General features: G+C 40.4%; 1 protein-coding gene across 3 annotated transcripts in view; it reads right to left on the reverse strand.

Moving 5' to 3' along the window:
• Positions 1 to 300: 300 nt before the first annotated feature.
• Positions 301 to 24,449, reverse strand: part of KNG1 (kininogen 1) — a 30,590-nt gene continuing 6,441 nt past the window's right edge. Inside the window, exons 3-11 of one of the 3 annotated variants that reach the window (XM_066241729.1) lie at positions 24,218 to 24,302; positions 20,092 to 20,264; positions 17,807 to 17,914; positions 13,421 to 13,505; positions 12,199 to 12,371; positions 4,505 to 4,612; positions 4,302 to 4,388; positions 2,939 to 3,016; positions 301 to 539 (exon numbers count right to left, since the gene is read on the reverse strand). In XM_066241729.1, coding sequence (XP_066097826.1) covers positions 459 to 539; positions 2,939 to 3,016; positions 4,302 to 4,388; positions 4,505 to 4,612; positions 12,199 to 12,371; positions 13,421 to 13,505; positions 17,807 to 17,914; positions 20,092 to 20,264; positions 24,218 to 24,302 — 978 coding nt within the window. In that variant the 3' untranslated portion in view covers positions 301 to 458. Of the gene's footprint in view, positions 540 to 623; positions 3,017 to 4,301; positions 4,389 to 4,504; positions 4,613 to 12,198; positions 12,372 to 13,420; positions 13,506 to 17,806; positions 17,915 to 20,091; positions 20,265 to 24,217; positions 24,303 to 24,449 lie in introns of those variants that run through there. The other 2 variants (XM_066241730.1, XM_066241728.1) reach the window with 2 other exon arrangements.

Genomic DNA, 24,449 nt, shown 5'->3' on the forward strand with positions numbered 1-24,449 from the left:
ATCTAGCTCATAGAAAAAATAATAAAACAAGACAAATTACTTTTAACTTTGGACTGGGAATCAGGAAGAGGGAGAAGGCAGATGGAGAGGTATTTTAGGTTGCTGGTGGAAACCTGACCTGCATACCCTTGACTCAGCGCCCATGGGGAGGTCCTGGTGGCAGGGCCGGCCCACCTCAGGGTTCCTGCCACGGTCAGCCAGTGCTCACAGAGTCTCCACGCTGAGTGTGCTCTCTGAGCAACTGGACTTTGCTGCAGGATGGATGTGGCTGAACGCAGACTACTGCGAGTTAACCGGGAGTGAGAACATCAAGATTAAACTTTATTTCACCCAGAGACAGAGTGATAAATTGCCATTCTTCTCTATTTACATTCTATCCCATCTTCTTGTCCTTCCATGTGGGGCTGCTGACAGGTTGCTGGGGCTATTGTACCAGGCGTGGAAATCCTGCTCACTGCTCAAGAGACCTCACTCTCAGGTGCTGGCTCTGCCCCTGCCTCGCGAGGTCGGCCCTTGTACTCGCAGGGCGTTAGTTGCTTCTGTAAGTATAGTAAAATTCTGTTAATCTGATGTTATCACTCAATAAGAGAAGAGTGAAGCAACCAGTTAACAAGATGAAACTGTTCCTGACATCATTGGTTCTTTATTGAAAAGTACATATAATATTTAAAGTAAAATAAAACTCAGAGGCTCAAATGCATCCAATACATTGCAGTGACACGCGTCCACAGGCGACTGCAGCTCTTTAAAGCCCTGTCTTGTTTCCCCAGGTAAAACACAGCAAGCATTATAAAATGTGTGCCTCCCTCACATGAAAAGCAATTAAAGACAAGCATACTGTTCTTTTTTGCAAAAATCAGTGCTCTTCAATGCCATAGCAAAAAGATGATGTGATGATGAAGTGTGGCTAGAGAGGCATTTTCTCATAAAATTTCTGAACAGATCTTATATCACATCTCATGAGATTCCCTTGTCAATTATAAAAAAGGGCCTGACCAGGTGGTAGCGCAGTGGATAGAGCGTCGGACTGGGATGGTGAGGACCCAGGTTTGAGACCCCGAGGTCGCCAGCTTGATCATGGGCTCATCTGGTTTGAGCAAAAAGCTCGTCAGCTTGGACCCAGGGTTGCTGGCTTGAGCAAGGGGTTACTCGGTCTGCTGAAGGCCCATGGTCAAGGCACATATGAGAAAGCAATCAATGAACAACTAAGGTGATGCAACAAAAAACTGATGATTGATGCTTCTCATTTCTCTCTGTTCCTATCTGTCTGTCCCTACCTATCCTCTCTGACTCTCTCTCTGTCTCTGTAAAAAAAACCCCACATATATATATATATTTACATATATATATTTACATATTGTTTGTCCATTTTCTGCGCTAGTTAAAAATATATATTTACATATATATATATATGGGGATTTCCTTCACAAACCTGCCTCTATATTACTACCTCTGCTTTCCATTCTTATCATTCAACTCAGAGCTGCTAGAAACTAAGGATATTCATTCTAGCCTCAGCAACAAACATACAAACAGAAAACTCCTATTTGAAAGCCTTGTTACAAAGAATAAACAGTAAACAGAAATTATTGACTTAAGAGAAACACTCTCATTCAGAAAGAGCACTTTCAGAATAGCTTTGTCAAGTGGGAGTAACTATTTGATACAACTAACCCATTTTGGAAACAAAGTCAATTAGTTATTTCCCCCATCCTCCTTTTGGCCAATCTGTCTTTCTTGTCCCTCTTTGATCTCTGGTGGTTTTTATTATTATTTTCCCCCATTAAGAAGGTCAGCATTCAGTCTCTTGACTTTCCTTATTTTCACATGTGTTCAGGGACCAGATGCCAGTTTATTCAGAATGGCAAGAGTCTCTGTATGAAAATTGATGATATCCGTTCTAAGGTACACATTGGTTATTAGAAAAGCAAATGCAGTAGGCCACAAGGCATAGTTGTTTGTCCATTTTCTGTGCTAGTTAAAAAAGGTTGTGAGGAAGACTCAGAAAGGATTTAGAATTCTGCAAACAGTTTTATATTGTCCGTAGAAATTGACGGTATCCCCAGTGGGAATCTCACCACTTCCCTAGGCTGTCCTGAAACTTCCTGGCTTTGGTGCATTATAGCAGAGTATTTGGACAAAGAGAAAAGGGGTTGACAAAGTGTTAAAGAAACACCCATGGCTGCGTACATTAAAACAAAGCGTCAGAAAGATCAAAATCATGAAATTCTTCCACTTTCACAGTTGGAGTCACTCCATTAACTGGCTTCCAGGGGTGTCCGGGGCATTTAGGGGAGGCTGTTTCTGGAAAATCAGATATCGGGTTAAATGAAAGGCTATCGGGCTCTATCTGGATTTCAGGGATCCGAACATCATCATTTTCTGTGGGAGCTGGTGGTATATTAGTCATCACAGTTGCAATGAGATCTAAGTCCTGAAAGTCAGGAAAGGTATCTGCTACACCTGGCTGGGCTAGGGAAGGGAGGAGTATTGGCCCTTCTGTCTTCTCTTGTGTCTGTGCAGATGTAGTACTATCTTCAGAAGAACTTTCCCAATGCTGTGTTCTCCAATCATTGTGCTTTTCATTCTGTTTTCTTTTATCTGTATGTTTTCCATGGCCATGACCATGTCCATGTTCATGTCCATGGGCGAGGCCATGTTCCCTTCGATGTCCATGCCTCTCTTGGTGTACAAGATCATAATCAAGTTCCCACTGATGTCCATGACCATGGCCATGTCGCTGTGGATGTCCATGGCCAAGACCATGTCCCCTTTGGTGTCCATGGCCTTGGTCATGCTCATGTGTATGGCCATGGCCAAGGCCATGTTTTATTTGCCTTTCATGGCCCCAGCCATGTTCGCGAGTAGGTCCTGGTTCTTTGTCTGAATCCTGCTCTTCATCTCGGACAGGTGCCATGGAAGTGTGGGGTGAACTTACAGTTGTTCCTTCTTTTGTTTTCTCCACTTGTACTGATCGGAAAGGTGAAAAACCTGGAGGTCTTTTCATCAATGAGGTCTAAACAGGAAATATTAAGATGAATGCATTACTGTGAAAACCACACTATCAGTGAAGAAAGAAGGGACTGAGACCTGGCACTGCTACCTTGGTTTACAGTAGAGAAAGTCTTTGCCAAATTTTAATCACTATATTAATATTGCAAAAGAATGAGAATGACTTTTTTCCTTCTTTTGATTGCCTTTATAATTTGTAGATATTGATTTTTGTTTTTAATAATACTCCTCTAAGGGGGAGAGTGTTTTCTTCATCTGGAAAAATTGGAAAGTTGAAGTACATAATCTCTAGCCTATGATTATGTAAAGCCATGGCACGTTATTTATTAATTGATATAGCCTTTGGATAATGTTTGTGGTAGACATATATTCCTACTCAGGGCAAAAACCTAAGTCAGCAAAAATTGAGAAGAGGCAACTTGCATTGAAGATATGGATTATTTCTACCTACACTTTCAATAATGGCGAGAACATGATGGCTGGAGGCAGTGTTTAGTGGTGCAAGAAACATGGTCTTTGGAGTCAAATAAGCCAACCCTTAGTTATCAGCATTTTATAAACATGGAGGGCTCTGAATTATCCTATATTTGAATTCGAGTACCACTAGCTTCACTTTTCTTATCTCTAAAATAGGAATAACAACAGCACCTGCCTCACAGAGTTGTCAGGAAAAAAACAGGTGTAAAGTCCTCAGTACAGTGCCTTGGACAGAGGAAGCAATTGATAGTTATTATTCACTCTAGCATCTCAGCATCTTTGTAATTTTTAGTGTCTCATCCCTGACAATGGGAAAAGTATTACTTACCTCCTAAGGCTCTCTTAAGAATTAGAAAAGATGATATAAACTAATGCTTCTCACACTTGAACATGGGTATGAATCCCCTGGGGATCATGTTAAAAATGCATATTTGGATTCAGTAGATGTGGAGTGGGGTCTGAGATCTGCATCTCTCCCAAGTTCCTTGGATGTAAGCAGATGCCAGTGGAGCATCTCAGGCACACCTTAAAGCTGCATAGCCGGTGTTAGCTCTCCACAGCAGGGGCTACACTTCACTAAGAAAGAGCCTACTGAAGGATGGGACAACGACAATGTGTGGAAAGTGATTAAGAGGATTGCTGTCTTCCTTTCTAGCCATAAAAAAGAGGGATCAGCACAGAAATGTGAGCATTCTCCCCATTTTAAAAAGGATAGTCCCCAATTCATTTAAACAACAGTTCTTTCCAACCCTCAAATTGGACTTTTCAGAATGAGCAAAATTTACCCAAGCTGATTGTAATTAAAATCATACCTTTCCTAGTGCTTGACAGTTGACAGTAGGATGAACTTTGTTCTCCCAAGGTACCACGTAAACGTCAGCACTGCAGTCTAGAATTTCCTATCCATGAAAACAAAAGCAAAAAGAGAGAATAGTGTTATTCATGAAATTCTTAAACGAGTAGAAAACATCAAGTAGACATCTAAAGAATAAGTAGAGAGTTCATTACTACTCACTCCAAATTTATTGATCTCGCAACTGTCAATCAACTCTTTATCACTGTCCTTGGAACATGTGGTTTCCTTGGCCGTGAACTCAATAGAGTATTTTGTTCCAGACACCACCTGGAAAATTAATTAGCACAAAGGAGAAGCTTAATTAATATTATATAATAAATCATGTTTTTACCCTAAAGGATCTTAGGGAACAATATTAAAATTTTAATTACACACTGACCAAATGAGAGTTTGCAAAAAAAAGTTCAAATATTTGACAATTAAACTTTTAGCTTGTATGAATGTGTAAAATATTTGACTGTTGATTGGTTTAACTTCCTTTATTTCATGGAAAAAGGAAAGCAGGCTATAATTTTTATTGTCATACTTTTCTGAGTTTTATTGTTCAACAGCTGCAAGATTTATTAGTCAATCAAATCTCAAGTTCTAATAGAATCTAAAAAGAGTAGGAAGAACAACTTAAATATTTTCTTGAAGAATGTCTTATTGTCCTGCCAAGTTTTGAATCATGGAAATGCTGAGTTAGTGCCACTATAGAAATTATCTGGGTTAAATGATGTGGTTAGGAAAATTATTTGGATTTTCTAGTTTGCTTCTCTCATTTATTTATTTATTTTTTAAATTTATTTTTTGAGAGAGAGGGAGGGAGGGGAGAAAGAAAGAGAGAGAGAAGCATCAACTCATTTTTTTTTTATGTGCCTTGACCACAGGCCTTCAGCAGACCAAGTAACCCCTTGTTTGAGCCAGCAACATTGGGCTCAACCAGATGAGCCCTCACTCAAGCTGGCGACCTCGCGGTCTCGAACCTGGGTCTTCTGCCATCAACTCATTTTTCCACTAGTTGCGTACCCATCGATTGCCTTTCATACGTGTGTTGACTGAGACTCAAACAGTGACTTCTAGATCAAGCTGGCAAGCTGAGGACCTTGCTCTTGGACAATGCTTCATTCACTGCACCTCTGACTGGGGCTTTATATTAAAAACCATTTTAATCTCCAGTTTTACTCATTTACAATGCTGTTTTCACAATTAACATGTGGCTCAATTAATTTTTTTCTAGAAGAGGCACACTTCTAGAAAATTTATTTAAAAAATTAAACTCATGCTTTTTAAAATACCAAAATTAAACTCATGCTTTTAAAAATACCCTGACTTCAACAGAATCGCAAGTATATTTTTTAAAAAGTTGTTTAAAAATGTCATATCTTATATCTCTTACACTTAAAAAATATGCATGGTAAAAATGATTTTAAATTATATATTAAAAAGTTGGTTGATATGGCTTAATTTCTAAATCAAATCATTCAGTACTTAATCTTAGGAATTAAGTGTGTGTGTGTAATATTATATACTATTCAAAAGGAATATATTAGCCCTGGCTGGTTAACTCAGTCAGGTAGAGCATTGCCCAAAACACCAAGGTTGATGTTTCAATGCCCAGTCAGGGCACATATGAGAAGCAACCAACAAAGTGGAACAACAAATGAATGCCTCTCTCTCTCTCTCTTTCCCCATCTTTTTCCTCTCTCTTTAAAGTCAATCAATAAAAATTTTTTAAAAAGAATACATCAGTATACCTCTTGACCTCGAGAGATGATCATTATTAAAAGAAATGAAGGCCCTGGCTGGTTGGCTCAGTGGTAGAGCGTTGGCCTGGCGTGCAGGAGTCCTGGGTTTGATTCTCGGCCAGGGCACACAGGAGAAGCGCCCATCTGCTTCTCCACCCCTCCCCCTCTCCTTCCTCTCTGTCTCTCTCTTCCCCTCCCACAGCCAAGGCTCCATTGGAGCAACGTTGGCCCGGGCGCTGAGGATGGCTCTGTGGCCTCTGCCTCAGGTGCTAGAATGGCTCTGGTTGCAAGAGAGCAATGCCCCAGATGGGCAGAGCATCACCCCCTGGTGGGCATGCTGGGTGGATCTCGGTCGGGCGCATGCGGGAGTCTGTCTGACTGCCTCCCCGTTTCCAACTTCAGAAAAATACAAAAAAAAAAAAGAAAAAGAAATGAAGTCACAGGGTTATAGTATGATCTAATTTGGAAAAGCAGACAGCAACAGTCTCTCTGTCATTTCATGTTTTTTCAAAGCATGGAGAAAGTGTAGTAGGAGAAAGATGAGAGGAGCAGAAGAAGAGAATCATAAAAACCTGAACTCTCCCTCTAGCTTCTCTGGCATTGTTCTGCTGAGTAAGCATGGTTCTGTTTTTAAGAAAATTTCCATCATTAACTTTAAAACTCCAAGTATGTGTGAAAACAGGGAGGATGGTTTTTAAGAGAGTTTTTGAGTCTATATTCTGGGAATCATAAGTTTCTTGCTCATTTTGGAAAGCATCTTAATCTAACTTTTTAACAATAATGTTGATTAAGGTAATGTTGCCTAAGAAACTTGACAGTAAGTGACACAAATCACAACTGAAGGCCCAACTCTATTCAAGGTCCAGAAGAAGGAATTAAATAGATTCCAATCCTTCATTTGAGAGCCTTGTATGTGCATTACCATTATTATAAGGTGTTGTTCTTATCAGAAGTCTTTTCTGCCTAAACCCATCTTGCTCAAGTTTTGTTTTTAAAGAAGAGAGTACCACATAGCAAAATAAATTCCAAATATATTAAAATTTAAATTAAAGAAATAAACTCAAAAGGTATAAATAAATATCCATCATATCTTACTTAGCATGAGGAAAGCCTTTCATAAATGAAAAGCAGAGGAAAGAAACCTACAATGTCTAAATCTGTCCAGACAAAAATGAAAACTGATTCTCAAAAATCACAGCAAACAAAGTAAAAGACAAGTGGGAAAACTATGGTATAGGATTAATACATATATTTTAGTGAGGGGGAGAGAGAGACAGACAGACAGAGACCAAGACCGGGACTGGATGGGAGAGAGATGAGAAGCATCAAGTTTAGGTACTTCAGTTGTTTATTGATTGCTTCTCATACGCGCCTTAACCAGGGGGCTCCAGCTGAGCCAGTGACCCTTTGCTCAAGCCAGCAACCTTGGGCTTCAAGCCAGCGACCTTTGGGCTTTAGCCAGCAACCATGGTTTTATGTTGATGATCCCATGCTCAAGCCAAAGAGCCTGTGGTCAAGCTGGATGAGCCCTCCCTCAAGCTGGTGATCTCAGGGTTTTGAACCTGGGCCAGCATCCCAGGATGATGCTCTATCTACTGTGCCACCATCAGTCAGGCAGGATTAATATTCTTATGCATATAAAACTCAACACTAAAAAATAAACAAAAGACATAAATAGGTATTTCAGAAAAGCAGTTAAAATGGTCATGAAACCTGAAGAAATGTTTACCTTCATTAATAATCAGAGTTAATGCACATTAAAAAAAACAAAAACAAATGCAATAGCACTTTTGATCTTCCTTATGTTGGCAAAGATGAAAACCAGTAATGATACCTGGTATTGGCCATGTGTGGGAAGCATATAGCCTCAGTCACTGTTGGTAGGGATAGAATTCAAATCAAGATGATCAATGGTCGGCCCTGGCCGGTTGGCTCAGTGGTAGAGCGTCAGCCTGGCATACAGGCGTCCTGGGTTCGATTCCCAGCCAGGGCACACAGGAGAAGCGCCCATCTGCTTCTCCACCCCTCCCCCTCTCCTTCCTCTCTGTCTCTCTCTTCCCCTCCCGCAGCAGAGGCTCCATTGGAACAAAGTTGGCCCGGGCGCTGAGGATGGCTCTGTGGCCTCTGCCTCAGGCGCTAGAATGGCTCTGATTGCGGCAGAGCGACGTCCCAGATAGGCAGAGTATCGCCCCCTGGTGGGCATGCCGGGTGGATCTCGGTCGGGCACATGCGGGAGTCTGTCTGACTGCCTCCCCGTTTCTGGCTTCAGAATAATACAAAAAAATAAAAAATACAAAAAAGATGATCAATGGTCTTATACAACCAGGTGGTGTGACTGTAAATTGGTATACTTGCAGGTAGTCTGGTAGTCTGGTCATTTGGCTGTTTGCTTCAGAAGATTTGACATTTCTAATACTTTGTTAAAAGAAAAATTCCTGAATGTGCACACAGATCCTTGAAGCATATTCATCTGAGCAAAACAAGGAGGAATATGTGCAACAGCTGGGACAGAGGCTGTGTGGCCTGTGACAGAAATTACAATCGTTCACATGTGCAAACAGGGCATTTAGGAAATATTTGGTATCTGAAATATGAAACTAACTTGAAATGGACATGTATCCAAATAGGACTCAATATGCAAAGCCAAGGAAAAACTAAATCTGTAAAATCTTTAGCAATTTGGCAAATGGTCATTGGAGATTGGCTTTTGGCAAATTCATCACACAGTCAACGAATTTCACTAACTTGGCTGCTTCCACCAGGGCTTCCCTGAATGAGCATGTCAAACAGCCAAATTGTTCACTGGAAACGGGAAGAGACAGTCAGACAGACTCCCGCATGCGCTCAACCGGGATCCACCCGGCACGCCCACCAGGGGCTACGCTCTGCCCACCAGGGGGCGATGCTCTGCCCCTCCGGGGCATCGCTCTGCCGCGACCAGAGCCACTCTAGCGCCTGGGGCAGAGGCCAAGGAGCCATCCCCAGCGCCCGGGCCATCTTTGCTCCAATGGAGCCTCGGCTGCGGGAGGGGAAGAGAGAGACAGAGAGGAAGGAGGGGGTGGGGTGGAGAAACAAATGGGCGCTTCTCCTGTGTGCCCTGGCCGGAAATCGAACCTGGGTCCCTCGCACGCCAGGCCGACGCTCTACCACTGAGCCAACCGGCCAGGGCCCAAATTGTTCTCTTTAAATGCAAAAGTCAGTAAAGATTCATCACTTACAAGCAAGTTTGAGAGTCTCACAATATTCCTGATTGATTTGGCAAGTGAAGGAATGTCCGTTCCCTTCAATTCACAGCATTACCTGTTGTTCTCCTGGCATCCTTAGCATAAACAAACACACACACGTACTAGGCTGTTGATTAGTTAATTTATAGAGAAGCATAAGAACTAATAGGACTAGTCATGCCTGAGAATGAATGATTCTCTCCTGACAGCAAACCTCTGACATGCAATATAGGGCAGAGTACTAGACTATTCCTGCATCATTAAGAATAAAGGAATGTCAGCAGAAACATAAAATAAGAAGAAAAGCCGACAAGCACAAGAGTAGCCCGGATTTATACCCCATGAGTAAGCCTAATGTGGGTCCTGTGCCAGTGAGATGAGGGAGAAGAGTTGTGGTGTTGGGGACAGAAGTAAGTGCCTGAGTAGAAGAGAGAGCAAAGTGGCAGTTTTGACTTATTTTTTATACCATTTGCTTAGTTTTCTCCCCCCAGTAGTAAAACTAATACAGAAAATTAAAAGATGGGAATAAACAGCCCACTGTGCCATCACTTAAAGCCACCACTATAAGTAGTTGGAGGCATTTGTTTCTCTTCAGAATTGTTTTCTGTACTTCTTTATAACACAATCGACAGCAGAATGTATATTCAATTTTATGGTCTCTTTCTCTCCCCAGTGCATATTTTAAAACAAGGCATTTCCTACATCAAGAGCTCCTCACTAAAATGATTTAAAATTACCACTTGATACTTCATTTTAAGGATATGCCAGACATTATTTAATCATTTCTGTATTATTGATCATTTTGACAGTTTACAATTTTTTCTCATACAGTTAAAGCTGCAGTGAATATCATTATCTATAAAGAGTCTATTTTAGATTTCTAGAAATTCATTACTGAACTAAAAGTAGGAACTGTTTTAAGTGAAGTTTTTTTTCTTTTTTCATCAGATTGGTAAAGATCATGTTGGTTTGCTATAACAGTTTAGTTCTATTTGGATTACTTTTCTTTAGTTTTATTTAGGGAGGTCAGTTTTGAGGTTTAGAATAGGAATCTGTTCATGAATAGATTATTTATACGCTGTTGGAGTTGGAAGAAATTTGGGCTTTCCTCATATAGACACTCATTTTACAAATGCGGTCACAAAGACTGAGTGTGTCTGAATGACATGAGTGGCTGATACTGTGCTAGAACTGGGTTTCCTCTTAGACTAGGACACTCCCTCTCAGGGTATGGAGGAAAAGACAAATCCCTAGAGGGTAGGTTTGTGGGCTGGAAAGACACCCAGGCAGGGGGAAATGACATAGAAGTGAGAATGTGAAGAGAGTGGGGGTGATGACAGCCATGGTGGGTTTCACCTGGTTCACACCGGTTTGACAGAACTGATACCTAATTTTTTGTCAAGTTCAGCAAACTGGTTGTTAAAATGGCACTTTAATCAGGGTTCTCTCTAAGGTGGGTGCCTGGGCAGCCGCCCAGTGTGAAAATCACAAATTTACATTCCTTACTCTTTTTTTAACTTTCATCTGTACAACAGCATCCATAGTAATGTTCATTCCATCCATAGGTGAAATAATTGCAAGTGAGGATGCCAATCAAGAAGCAATATGAAGGCCCTGGTCAGTTGACTCAGTGGTAGAGTGTAGGCCCGGCTATGGAAGTCCCAGGTTCGATTTCCAGTCAGGGCACACAGGAGAAGTGACCATCTGCATCTCCACCCTTCCTCTCCTATTATTTTTTTTTTCTCTCTCTCCCTTCTCCTCCTGCAGTCATGGCTTGAATGGTTTGAGCAAGTTGACCCTGGGCACTGAGGATGACCCCATGGACTCGCCTCAGGCACTAAAATATACTGCTTATAAAAATTAGGGAATATTTCAAAATGAATATGAACGTGCAGATAGTAGTTTCAGCCTTTTGTATAGTGCATTTCACCAATGAAATAAAAGTTGGTTTTGCATACATTTACATAATCGAATAACTTTCTTTGACTTGCTTGCTTTTCTGATGTTCTTGTTTAATAAAAAGAATCAAATTCTTCTTTTTTTATCGCTTCATATTCATTTTGAAATATCCCCTAATTTTTTGTGAGCAGTATAGCTTTGCTGAGCAATGGCACAGCCGCTTGAGATGGGCAGAGCATCATCCTGTAGGGGGCTTGCTGGGTGGATCCCGGTCGGGGTACATGCATCTCTCTGCCTTCTAGCCTCTGAAAAAGAAGAAGGAGAAGGAGAAGGAGAAGGAGAAGGAGAAGGAGAAGGAGAAGAAGAAGAAAAAGCAATATGGAAATATCTTAAATAAAAGTTTTATTGTTTTTGGTCAGGTATTATTTAATATTTATATATATATTTTAAAACTCATAATCTAGTTTTGTGTACCTCTTTTATAGTTCTTATTTAAGTATTAAATGCATGAACTAATAAACTACCTTTCAGTATATAGTTTTTTTATACTTAAAACGATCATTAGGGCAGAGAACTGATTGTTAAACTATTTGAATTCCACCACTGGATGACAGACTGACGATGTGGCTGAGCCCAAGGCACTAAGTGATGCTACAATAAGAAATGAGTCTAAAAAGCAGTTTTCCCTAGCCCTACATTTTATTAATTATATGATAGTTGCTAGAATTTATATAACACTTTAGAATTTAAAAAGATAATGCATTGACATATATTATCTTATTTGATCCTCACGCCAGTTTTTTACAGACAGAAAATGGAGAGAAGGTTCTAAATGACTTGTTCAAGATCACACATCAAGCATACAGCAAGGTTGAGACTTGAATTCATATTTCTTTCACCGGGTATACTATTCCTCAACCCAAAGCCAAGATCAGTGGCAAAATTAGTAAGCAATTTTCACATAGACTATACTACCACTATTTTTGTAACATAATTTACAGACCTGTGTTGTTGCTCTGTTCACAGTGTCAATCTTGAAATAGAAAGATCCATTATTTTCTGCATTAAGCTTTGCGATGGAATGTTTCAGAGGCTCCTCCAGCATTGGGCTGTCGACAGGTAGCTCTTTGGGGCAGCCCAGGCACATTCTGGGAGGTGGTAGTACGAAATCCTCCCCTGAAAGAATCAGGTTTTAAGTCAGTGTGTCTCTGAAGGAGCAGTCTAGCCTCCTACCTCTCCCGCACATGGTCCAGCATTCATTTATAGAGTCATGTGGCAGCCAGAGCCCAGTAGTGAGTAGGTGGAGGTTGACTATCTGACCTTCGCTTTACTGCCTCTCCCCTTTTCCTCTACTGAATCAACTGTATTTAGGGAAACTTTCCATTGGAAGGTGTTAGTGACTCAATCAATATGCTGCACTTTTCCTCAGTTTTTGCATTTTTTGAAAGAATGTGTAAAAAGCAGTGTTTAACTTAAAGGAATGGCTCTCTAATGGGAAAATTTTAAGTCTTATGATTCTGGTGAGTAGGCAACTTCAGTAATGCTTCTTATTGTGGAATGTATGCAAATATTTTCCAAGTATGAGAAAAGCCAACTTTTCAAGAAATACAGAGACAGAGAGACAGAGAGATAGAGAGAGGGACAGACAGAGACAGACAGGCAGGAAGAGAGACGAGAAGCATCAATTCTTTGTTGTGGCATCTTAGTTGTTCATTGACTGCTTTCTCATATGTGCCTTGACCAGGGTGGGGGGGGGGGCTACAGCAGAGTGAGTGACCCCTTGCTCTATCCAGCAACCTTGGGCTCAAGCCAGAGACCTTTGGGCTTAAGGCAGTGACCATGGGGTCACATCTATGATCCTATGCTCAAGCCAGCAACCCCATACTCAAGCTGGTGAACCTGCGCTCAACCTGGAAGAGCCCACGTTTAAGCTGGCAACCTCGGGGTTTCGAAGCTGGTCTTCTCTCTGTATTCTATCTGATGCTTTATCCACTGTGCCACAGCCTGGTCAGGCAAAAAGCCAACTCTTGGTATAAGAAATACTGGCTTAACTATAAACACACTATCTCCCTTTCTTCTTCTCCCTGCCACTCTCCATTATAACATGCAGGAGAAAAAAAATCTTTAATTGAAAGAATTTTATTCTGAGTAATTAAAAATGAGTTACAGCCAGTTGTCTGGGATCAATATGCACAATTAAAGCATAAACATGTATTATCTTTTACCTGGAAAAACATCACACTTCTGTGAGAAGGAAGTAATTTTCTCCTGAAGGTTCATGTATGCATGATCTGTGCATTCACCGTTATCCTAGTTTTTAAAAAAGTACATAAGTGCATAAGTTTAAAATTTTTTTAAGAACTTTTATAGCAAATGACTAGTAAAATTAAATATAGGATGTTGAGTTTACATAGAAAACAAAGCATAGTCTAATTGCAAAAGCGAGAAGAAGAAACAATTAGATATTAGCATCAACAATAAATGCCTATACACAAACACATAGAAACATGAAACAAGATGACAAGAATACTTAGGATAAGAATAATAATCATAACACTGAATGAGTAAAATTATCATAACACTGAATGAGTAAAATTTCTTTTAGAAAAGCAAAGACATTTAGATTAAGTTAAAAACAAAATTAATGTATTCACATTTTCAAGAATAGTATCATGTAATATAAAAGATAAAGAAGATTAAACATAATGGATGAACAAAGCTATATGAAGCAAATAGAAACAAAAAAGGAGCTAGAGCAGGGGTCCCCAAACTACAGCCCGCGGGCCACATGCGGTCCCCTGAGGTCATTTATCCGGCCCCTGCCACACTTCTGGAAGGGGCACCTCTTTCATTGGTGGTCAGCATCCATATCCTGTGCTCCTGGAGTACTGTATGTAGCAGCGTCACTCACGTACAGTACTACTTCCGGTGACGCGGGATGCACGCGTCACGGCTCCAGAAGCACGTCATATCACTTGTTACGGCTAGCAGTGACAAATATGGAACCGGACATTGACCATCTCATTAGCCAAAAGCAGGCCCATAGTTTCCATTGAAATACTAGTCAGTTTGTTGATTTAAATTTACTTGTTCTTTATTTTAAATATTGTATTTGTCCCCGTTTTGTTTTTTTACTTTAAAATAAGATATATGCAGTGTGCATAGGGATTTGTTCATAAGTTGTTTTTTTTTATAGTCTGGCCCTCCAACAGTCTTGAGGGACAGTGAACTGGCCCCCTGTGTAAAAAGTTTGGGGACCCCTGAGCTAGAGTATTATTAATATTGGATAAAGTAAAATTCAAGGTAACAAAAAACTTACGATAAAGAAAACATAATTATATCTTTATAAAAGGTACAGTCTAGAAGCATGGAGTCAAAATACATAAAGCAGAAATTAGATATATGAATAAAAATAGATTGAAATAATGATGGTGGGGAAATTTAATATACAACTATAAATCTAAGACAAACAAAATGTATAAAAATTAATAAGGTCATAGAAGACTTGAGTAACATGATAAAAATTTACTTAAATGATATTTTCAGATGATGCACATGATTTAAATTATATTTTTATAAGTATGATACAGATATTTTTAATTGCTTTTATACTGGGTGCCCAGAAAGGCCTATACATTTTCAAATTAAAAACAAGGGTTATGCTCTTTGATCTCAGCATCAGAAAGAAGAAAATCTCTAAAAATCAATGTTTAAACAAATAAACAAAAAACTACTTGGAAATCTAAACACACATACCTAAATAGTTAAGGTTTTCCTTGGAAAAAGAATAATATAAAATACAAAACAAGAAAAATGAGAATTTTACATAATGTTGTCAGAGCATCATTTAGAGTTTAACTCATGGCTTTATATGCTTTCATAATTATTAAAAAAGAGAGAGGCAAGCCCAGGCCAGGTAGCTCAGTGCTTAGAGCATCCTCCGGATGCGGACTCAATCCCTGGTCAGGGCACATACAAGAATCAACCAATGAATGCATAAATAAGTGGAAGAACAAATTGATGTTTCTCTCTTTCTCCTTTACTCTCTCTCTAAATTCAATAAAACATTTAAAAAGTCAGTAAAAAGAGAAGCAAAAAAAAACCAAACAAAATAATCTCAAGTCTAGGTGTTTATCTCAAGAAGTTAGAAAAAGGAAAAGAATAATAAATAGCCTTAAGCAAAACAAAAAGGAGTAAACAATAAAGCAAAACTGATGAACTAAAAAACCAGAAAGCACTAGCATTAATAACAAACCAAATGACCATTCTTCTGGTAAGAAAAAAGTCAAAAGCAAAAAAAAAAAGGTAACCTTGCAAAGAATACTAAAGTATAAAAATATAAGAGAATAATAATGAACAAGTGTATGCTAATTTAAATCCCAAAGAAATAGATAATTTTTTGGAAAACGATAAATAACCAACACTGATTTAAAAACAAGAACAAAGCTTGAATGAACTAATAATGGAAGGACTAGAGAATGCTATCATTACTTTTACCTTCCATCCCACTTCTCACTTCCAAACAACATAGATGTTTTATAAATTAATAATTTATAGCCTGATCAGGCAATGGCACAATGAATAAAGCATTGAACAGGGATGCTGAGGACCCAGGTTTGAAACCCCGGGCTCACTAGCTTTGGGATATACAGCCTGGAGTTAAGAATAGAAAATTCTTCTTGGAACAATTCGTTTGCTCAGTTGAGTAAGTAATTTCATAGTTCCATCCAGCCACCACCTGAAACAATTTTGATCATCAACATGACTCCATGGTCGCTGGTTTGAGCTCAGAGGTTGCTGGCTTGACCATGGGGTCACTCGCTTTGCTGGAGCCCCCTGGTCAAGGAACATATGAGAAGTGATCAATGGACAACTAAGGTGCCACAACAAGTTGATGCTTCTCATTTGTCTTTCCTCCTGTCTGCCTGTCCCTTTCTGTCACTCTCTCTCTTACAAAATACTACTACTACTAATAATAATGTTTAAAATTAAAGAAACATATTTCCATGCTATATAAACTTTTCTGAATATAGAAAATAGTGGCAAACTACCTAATTCAAAATAGTGACAAACTACCTAACTCAAAAATAGAAGGAAACAGGAAAAGAGGAAGACCAAATATGAGATGGAATGACGCCATAAAAGAAGTCGTAGAAATGAGTCTACAGACTCTCAGCAGAGCTGCTGAGGTCAGGACAGTGTGGCCATCACCCATTCACAGGGTCTCCAGGAGCCAGAGCTAACTTAACTGCATGTAACACACACCTGATTCATCCTAGAAAACTATAATCTGGGTACCAAAACCTGGAAAACTAGAATGCACACACCTATAAGACTATCAAATCACTTTCACTTTTAAATATAGGCATAGAATTCTTAAATAAATCAGAAATAAAAACCAAATACACATTTAAAGAATAATTAATACTAAACAAATAGAGTTTAAGAAGCCAGAGATTACTATTAGGAGAGTTGTCCAAACAATGTAACATTAAATTAGAAATACATAACATATTAGTTCAATACATATTTAAAGCATTTGCTAAATTCTAACACCAATTTCTTCTTTATTTCTTTAAAAAAATTTTATTGAATTTATTGGGGTGGCATTGGTTAATAAAATTATATAGCTTTCAAGTGTACAATTCTATAATACACCATCTGCATATTATATTGTGTGTTCATCGTTTCCTTCTGTCACCATTCATCACCCCTTTACCCTCTTGTACCTGCCCCCAACCTCCTTTCCCTCTGGTAATCACTATACCAGAGGTGACTGTCAGTGTCTATGAGTTTTTATTTTGGGGGGGGGGTTGCTTAATTTTTTTATTTTTTTACCTAGCACCTCATTCTTCCTCCCCTCTGACAGATGTCAGTCTATTCTTTATTTTTAATTATTTTTTATTTCAGAGAGAAAGAGAGGGAAAAAGTAGGGGGAGGAAGCCCTGGCTGGTTAGCTCAGTTGGTTAGAGCATCATCTGGAAGCTCAAGGATTGCCAGTTTGATCCCCGGTCAGGGCACATACAGGAACAGATCAACGTTCCTGTCTCGCTCTCTCTCTTTCTCTCTCTCCCTCCCTCCCTTCCTGTTTCCCTGAAATCAATAAAACATTTAAGTGGAGGGAGGCTCAAGATGTGTTTATTAAAAATAAAGGAAGGGGAGGGAAGGTAAGAAAAAAGCAGAGACAAGTTTGAAGTAAGGGTCTGTCCTGCATAGAGCTCAGGAGCACTGGAAGGATGCTGAACACATGAGAAGAAAGGGAGACAGGAAAGTGAGCAGACATGAACAGACGAACTTGACAGGTCATCATTTTATCTCTAGCCCTGCTTATTGCTACATGTACAGAATTTTTGATCGGGTAGGTAAGGCAGCTTGCCCAGTGACACGGTGAATGTGACTGTGAATTCATAAACATCATCTAAAATTTTAGTGACTATGTCTTCCTATATCGCTGAGTATTCCCTCACCTGCAAATATTGGGCACCAAATGCTAATAACTTTATAATTAGATTTTTGTGACTATGTCTTCCTATATCACTGAGTATTCCCTCACCTGTAAATATTGGACACCAAATGCTAATAACTTTATAATTAGATTTTTGCCTACTTACCCCGTTAAGAAGGGATTTGCAGTCTGGAGTTAAGAATAGAAAATTCTTCTTGGAACAATTAGTTTGCTCAATTGAATAAGTAACTTCATAGTTCCATCCAGCCACCACCTGAAACAATTTTGAATTAAATAGTTAAAGGGCAATTTAATCATTATTCACAGTGTTATGAGGAGCTTAGAATACTGCTGGCATATCACAAGTACTCAAAAATATAAATGACTAGGCAAAAATCATGACTGAATAAATATTGAGCACTTTATGACTCTCACACTCTTCAAAACACACACACACACACACCCACACACATACACACACACACACACACACGTTCCTACACAACTGAAAACAAAAAGCAATATATAGGTGGAGTTACTATATTTCCTTAAGTGAAACCTAGCACTATTTCCTCTGCCTGGCAGCAGAAAAATAACATCCTATTGCATTTTGTGAAATATCAATAATGTTCTTCTAGATGGTTAAAGAAAACTTTGGAGCTAGGGTAGCCTTTACTGGGAGGTTCTCAGGCTCCTAGACTGTCAGACAATAAGTTTTCTTCTGCTTTATCTTGAGCTAGTTCAATCCTGATATCTGTATATAAGCATCATTGAGTTGAACATACATCTTGCATGAAGGCCAGTTGGAGGGTCAGTTAAAGGCAGGGAATGCTGGTGCTGGCCAGTTAGCTCTGTTAGAGCATCATCCCAAAACATCAAGGTACCGAGGTTGTGGGTTCAAAGCCGGTTGGGGCACATATGGAAAGCGACCAATGAATGCACAACTAAGTGGAACTACACATGAATGCTTCTTTCTCTCTCTCCCTCTTCCTATTCCTCTCTGTCTCTCTCTAAAATCAATCAATCAAAAATTTGAAGAATTTTAAAAGCAAGACCAAAGTGAGTCCCTCATAATTAGCAATTAGCTACTAAAATACAAGGAACTCAGTAAAGACAGTGAACTGAGTCAAAGAAAAGACCAGATTTACAAGTATTTACTTTTTTTTCCTGATGATATGAAAACTATAATTTAGAAGGTACTCTGAAAGCTGTGTCAACCTTTTGGGGTACCATTTAATATTTTGGAGCCATGTTTGACTCACAGTAGCTAGGTGATGATATAGATTTCTGAAAACCTTCAGACCAGAACTGTTGTAGACTGCAAGTGGCAAAAAGCCTTTGTAAATTCGAGGCTTAGCAAAAGGCTAAGTTCTCCCCCCACCACCTCCATATTGGCTGTGATGCTGAGTATTTGCACCCACTTCACTTGCTTGCTTAAGTTGCTGGAAGCAATTTACATGCCCTTCCTCTTACTCTTTGTTTGTTTAGATGTTAGTTGTTTTCGCTTATGCAAGGTGGGGGGATTCCTGTTCATGCCTTGGGAGAGTTCCTGTTTTAGCCTCAGCTGTGTAACTTTGTATCAAGGACTTCCTTGATTTGCATATGGCTATACTGCCATCAGCATTGAAGAGGTCTCCCCGATCCCATCCTTTTTTTTTTTTTTTTTTTTTTTTTTTTTTTTTTTTGTATTTTTCTGAAGCTGGAAACAGGGAGGCAGTCAGACTCCCGCATGCACCTAACCGGGATCCACCCGGCACGCCCACCAGGGGGCGATGCTCTGCCCATCCGGGGTGTCGCTCTGTTGCAACCAGAGCTACTCTAGCACCTGGGGCAGAGGCCATGGAGCCATCCCCAGTGCCCCGGCCATCTTCTGCTCCAATGGGTCCTCGGCTACGGGAGGGGAAGAGAGAGACAGAGAGGAAGGAGAGGGGGAGGGGTGAAGAAGCAGATGGGCGCCTCTCCTGTGTGCCCTGGCCGGGAATCGAACCTGGGACTTCCGCATGCCAGGCCGACGCTCTACCACTGAGCCAACCGGCCAGGGCCCCATCCTTTTTTTCTTAATGAGTCTGTTTTCTTAATTCCGCAACGTTCTCACTCAAGACCCAGAATTACAAATCGCACTGGTCCGCGGCACAGGACTCTTTCATTTCACCATCTCTAAGAACACGTAATGCTGACGCCCCGTTCATTAAAACTGATATCTCAGAGCAGGGGGTCTGATTAGCCACACTTCCCCTTTTTACATATTGCAGTATCCAAATCACTTTGACTAAAGAGAAAGCTCTTTGCCTCCTATGCTAGTCGGATGAGAACATAGAGAGCTCCCTCACCGCCAGTCGTGGAATCATGTTTTCTTATGACCAATGGTTTATTTTAGGTAATGAAACCTTAGATGTAAAGATCTAACAAATTTTAACAATACCATGCAAAATAAAAACTTAAAGAACAAACCTGTTTATGGGCCCTTTTTACTTCTTTAAGAAGAAAGAGGTGGGAATGATCAGTGTGGTTGTTAAAGTGTTGAATGGCATGTTTCAGCACAGGCTCCAAGTCAGGGCTGGAAGTTGATATGGGATGCACACAGCCAAGGCAGTTGTACTGGGAGGTCACCACAGGGCCCTCGGCTTGACAAAAAGAGTAGGCGAAAGGGCAGCGTTAATAAGCAAAACCTGCATTCAGATACATGGCCCTAAATAAGGAAGATAATTTCGAAGGCCCCGGTAAACAAACTCTCTAATAAATTCTAGCACGTATTAGTCAGTCAGAAGAAAAAAACCTGTCATTGACTTAGGAACATCTTACACGCATGCTATTGTGCATAATTATTTTAAATTTATTTAAAAGTCATTGTAAATTATAGAATACATGAATTTGTCCTCATAAAAAAAGTAAAACATTACAAATGTATTATTATTTGTTTTTCAGTGTTACTTAAAGCTCCTTGAAGCCTGGTTCAGGGTATAGTATTTTCTGTATCAATTTAATTCAATAAACGTACACATTTTGCACCTGCTATAATAGGCCAAGTGCTGAGCTAGACCATGTGGATATATGAATTTGTTAGTAATGGTCACGGCAGTGAAGGAGCTGGGCAAAGTCGAGTGGGAGAGACAGAACTGCAGATGGATATTCCAATATAATTCGGCAAGAGCTTGGAATGGCAGGAGGCCAGAGTGAGTTCAGGAAAGCGTTTCCTGAAAAGAGGCCTGTTCGCCTGAGAAGAGGTAAAAAGCAGGGTGAAAAGCAGTCAAGGTCAGCTGGGCAACATGAGGTGAAGCCTGAGAAAGAACAAATGGCTCTCTAGAGCAGATGAGTCAGGGGCAGCCGTGTGGGGCGTGGTGCATACACATTTAAAAAATATATATACCGTTCATTGGTGGAAATAAACTTTATTTTAAAATTACTTTTTTTTAAATGTGTTGATTTTAGCGAGAGAGAAAGAGAGAAGAGGTGGGGAGAGAGAGAGGGAGAGAGGATGCGCCCTGACGGGGCATCAGACCGGCAACCTCTGTGCTTCAGGACGATGCTCCAACCGAGCTCCCCAGCCAGGGGCATACATTTTACCAGCACTAAAAGCAGGAGGCAGGGAGTGATGATTGAGGTCTAAGCAGTTGGTAGACAGAGTCCTCTGCTGTTGAGTGTGAATAGTACTCTGGAAGCCAGGGATTACAGACTATTTCCCCAAGGGTCATGGGCTTCTTGGTGAACCAGATGAAAGGCATCCTCTCCAGGAAAATGCAGGTACTCACAACATTGTCCACATAATTTCAGGGTGTTCAATGACACAGTAAAGTGAATTAAGAGTGGTCGTCAGTAACCATGGGGTGCCACTGAAGGGGTTTCAATAAAATGATGTAAAATATTTTTGAGTTTGTTTTAAGCTACCAAGTAATGTTTGTAACAGTCCTAACCTGCTCGTCAGTAGAGGCTCACACTGTAGAGAAGGGAAAGTCGTGAGCTTCCTAAGGCCCCTTTGCCCCGGGCTCTTGCTGTCTGAGTATGTAAGATCCAAACAGAATTAGGAGGCCCTCGGTTGTGAGCAGGTCAACACAACTCCCCTTGCAACTGTTTCTTGGCTTTCATACCATAAGAATGGGTCTCAGAATAAGGATTTACTGGGTATTCATAGCTTTCTTCACTGTTCGCCTTGCAGAAGTTAGGTTGCATCAGGGTAGTGGGCAGAGTTAAAAAAAACTGGACGGGAATTACATGGGAAAGGTGAGAGAATTACTGATGAGAGAACAAAAGATTAATGCACCCTGGAGAATGGGGAGAGGGAGAAGAGACTAGAGCAGGGATCCCCAAGCTTTTTACACAGGGGGCCAGTTCACTGTCCCTCAGACCGTTGGAGGGCCGGACTATAAAAAAAACTATGAACAAATCCCTATGTACACTGCACATATCTTATTTTAAAGTAAAAAAACAAAACGGGAACAAATACAATATTTAAAATAAAGAACAAGTAAATTTAAATCAACAAACTGACCAGTATTTCAATGGGAACTATGCTCCTCTCACTGACCACCAATGAAAGAGGTGCCCCTTCCAGAAGTGCAGCAGGGGCCAGATAAATGGCCTCAGGGGCCGTAGTTTGGGGACCCCTGGACTAGAGGCTGCTTTGCTGACCTGGGCGGCAGCTCTGATTGGGGTCAGAGAAGAGGTGGAGCAGCCTTTTGAGGGTAAGGGAGTAGGAAAAATGCAAATTCAGTTTTTCTGGGTGACAGAACGATTTTCCACCCTGCCCCAACATTTCTAGGGAGACTTTAAAACATTAAAATAAAGATTTTAAATTTTGAATTCTGAGACATATTTGGCCAAAAGCAGTTTCAGATAAGAGATTGTGGGTTTAGAGACTAAGAGACATGGACAAGAGTGTGGTGGTTACGGGGGGTGGGGGGAGAAAAGGAGGGAGAGGGGTAGGGGTAGGGGAACAAAGAAAACTAGATAGAAGGTGACGGAGGACAATCTGACTTTGGGTGATGGGTATGCAACAGAATTGAATGACAAGATAACCTGGACATGTTTTCTTTGAATATATGTACCCTGATTTATTGATGTCACCCCATTAAAATAAAAATTTATTTAAAAAAAAGAGAGATTGTGGGTTTAGTAGTAATTGTGGACCTAGAAGGTGTGGTAAAGTTTTTGTCTTTCATAGGATGTAAGTGCTGTATTCTGGACCATGGGAAATTTTGCTTATGGAGCTAGAGTTCTTAAACTGAATAATAAAAGCTAGTACAATTTTTAAAAAATTATTTGTGATTTCTTTTCTGTTTTGGACTGTTTTTCTTTGCATGCCACTTCTTGTTAGAGTCAAAACTCAAGGGGTATAGTTTTTGTGGGTTCCATAAGGATGACTAGAACAATTGCCCCTACACTGATGGTCAAGAGTGTGGCTCAAGATGCTGTTCTGGGGTCTCCTGTACTAAAACCATGTCTTGCAGAAGGCCAATTCTGGGTTGGCTTTGTGATTGACATTACCTAAATGTGCCCATTCTCCTGCTCCCAGCTGCTCTGCTACCAGAGGGAAGGAGCTAACAGTGTTCATAGGTTGCTCTGTACTTACAAGGTCTACTATACCAACTCTGTTCATTGCTAGCTGTGAGATCTTGAGCAAGATACTTAACTGAGGTTGGCCTCAGTTTCTTCATCTGTAAAATTAGAATATTAACACTTGCTTCAAAGAATGGTAAGGATTCAAGAAGTTAATATATGTCAGGGGTTGGGAACCTTTTTGGCTGAGAGAGCCATGAACACTATATATTTTAAAATGTAATTCCGTGAGAGCCATACAATGACCCATGTACGTGACGCATTATCCAACAAAAATTTGGTGTTGTCCCAGAGGACAGCTGTGATTGGCTCCAGTCACCTGCAACTATAAACATGAGCAATAGGAAATGAATGGATTATAATACATGAGAATGTTTTATATTTTTAACATTATTTTTTTTTATTAAAGATTTGTCTGCGAGCCAGATGCAGCCATCAAAAGAGCCACATCTGGCTCATGAGCCATAGGATCCCGACCCCTGATATATGTAAAGTGATTAAAACTGTGGCTGGCAGTAAGTGCTCAATAAATGGCAGCTATTATTGCTTTTATTCTGATTATCATTAGTACATTATTCTGATTGTACCTTCAGGCCTATCATCTAGTTTTAGTCTACAATAATTCTCTGCAGTGAGATCCCCTGTATAGATAAGGATAAGGGAAACTGGAAAAGTGAAAAACTTTTGAAAGATTCCAGGCCAGCTCTGATCTCAAAGCCCATGCTTTTCTCACTCTGGGATGCTGACTACAGCTGAAGGCAGGTGGCATGTTTTGCAGTCTTTTCCCTGCGCCTTTGCTCATACCTAAAACAGCACAGCTCTCCAGGAAGAGTGCCGGGGTAGTGTGGAGGGGACGGCTGGCCCAGCCTGGCCCCGACCTCAGGATTCTGTGCCACTCCAGCTACTACGGCTGCAAATGGCATGTCTACAGCCACCCAGTGCCCCCTGGGAAGGGGCTTTGTCTACGTTAGGCTACTGGCCTCACGTGGAAACGGTTCATTGCCCCCCAGGGCACATCAGCTACCTGGAGTAATTTGGCAGCTCTGGGAAGACAGGTAGAATTTCATGGTGTCGCTCTTCCTCACAATGGCTGTGCATACTCCTGTGGCCTAAAAAGAAGGGAAGAAAACAGAGAGGACATTTATCTTAATCTTTCAGATGGAGGAGCGCACACCTAGTGCTGTTGCTAAATATGGCTTTTCTGTTATTTAAAACTTGGCAAAATGTTTTCTAACAGAGTTTTGAGACACAAGAAT

Source organism: Saccopteryx bilineata, chromosome 8 (assembly GCF_036850765.1).
Source record: "Saccopteryx bilineata isolate mSacBil1 chromosome 8, mSacBil1_pri_phased_curated, whole genome shotgun sequence".
NCBI lineage: Eukaryota > Metazoa > Chordata > Mammalia > Chiroptera > Emballonuridae > Saccopteryx > Saccopteryx bilineata.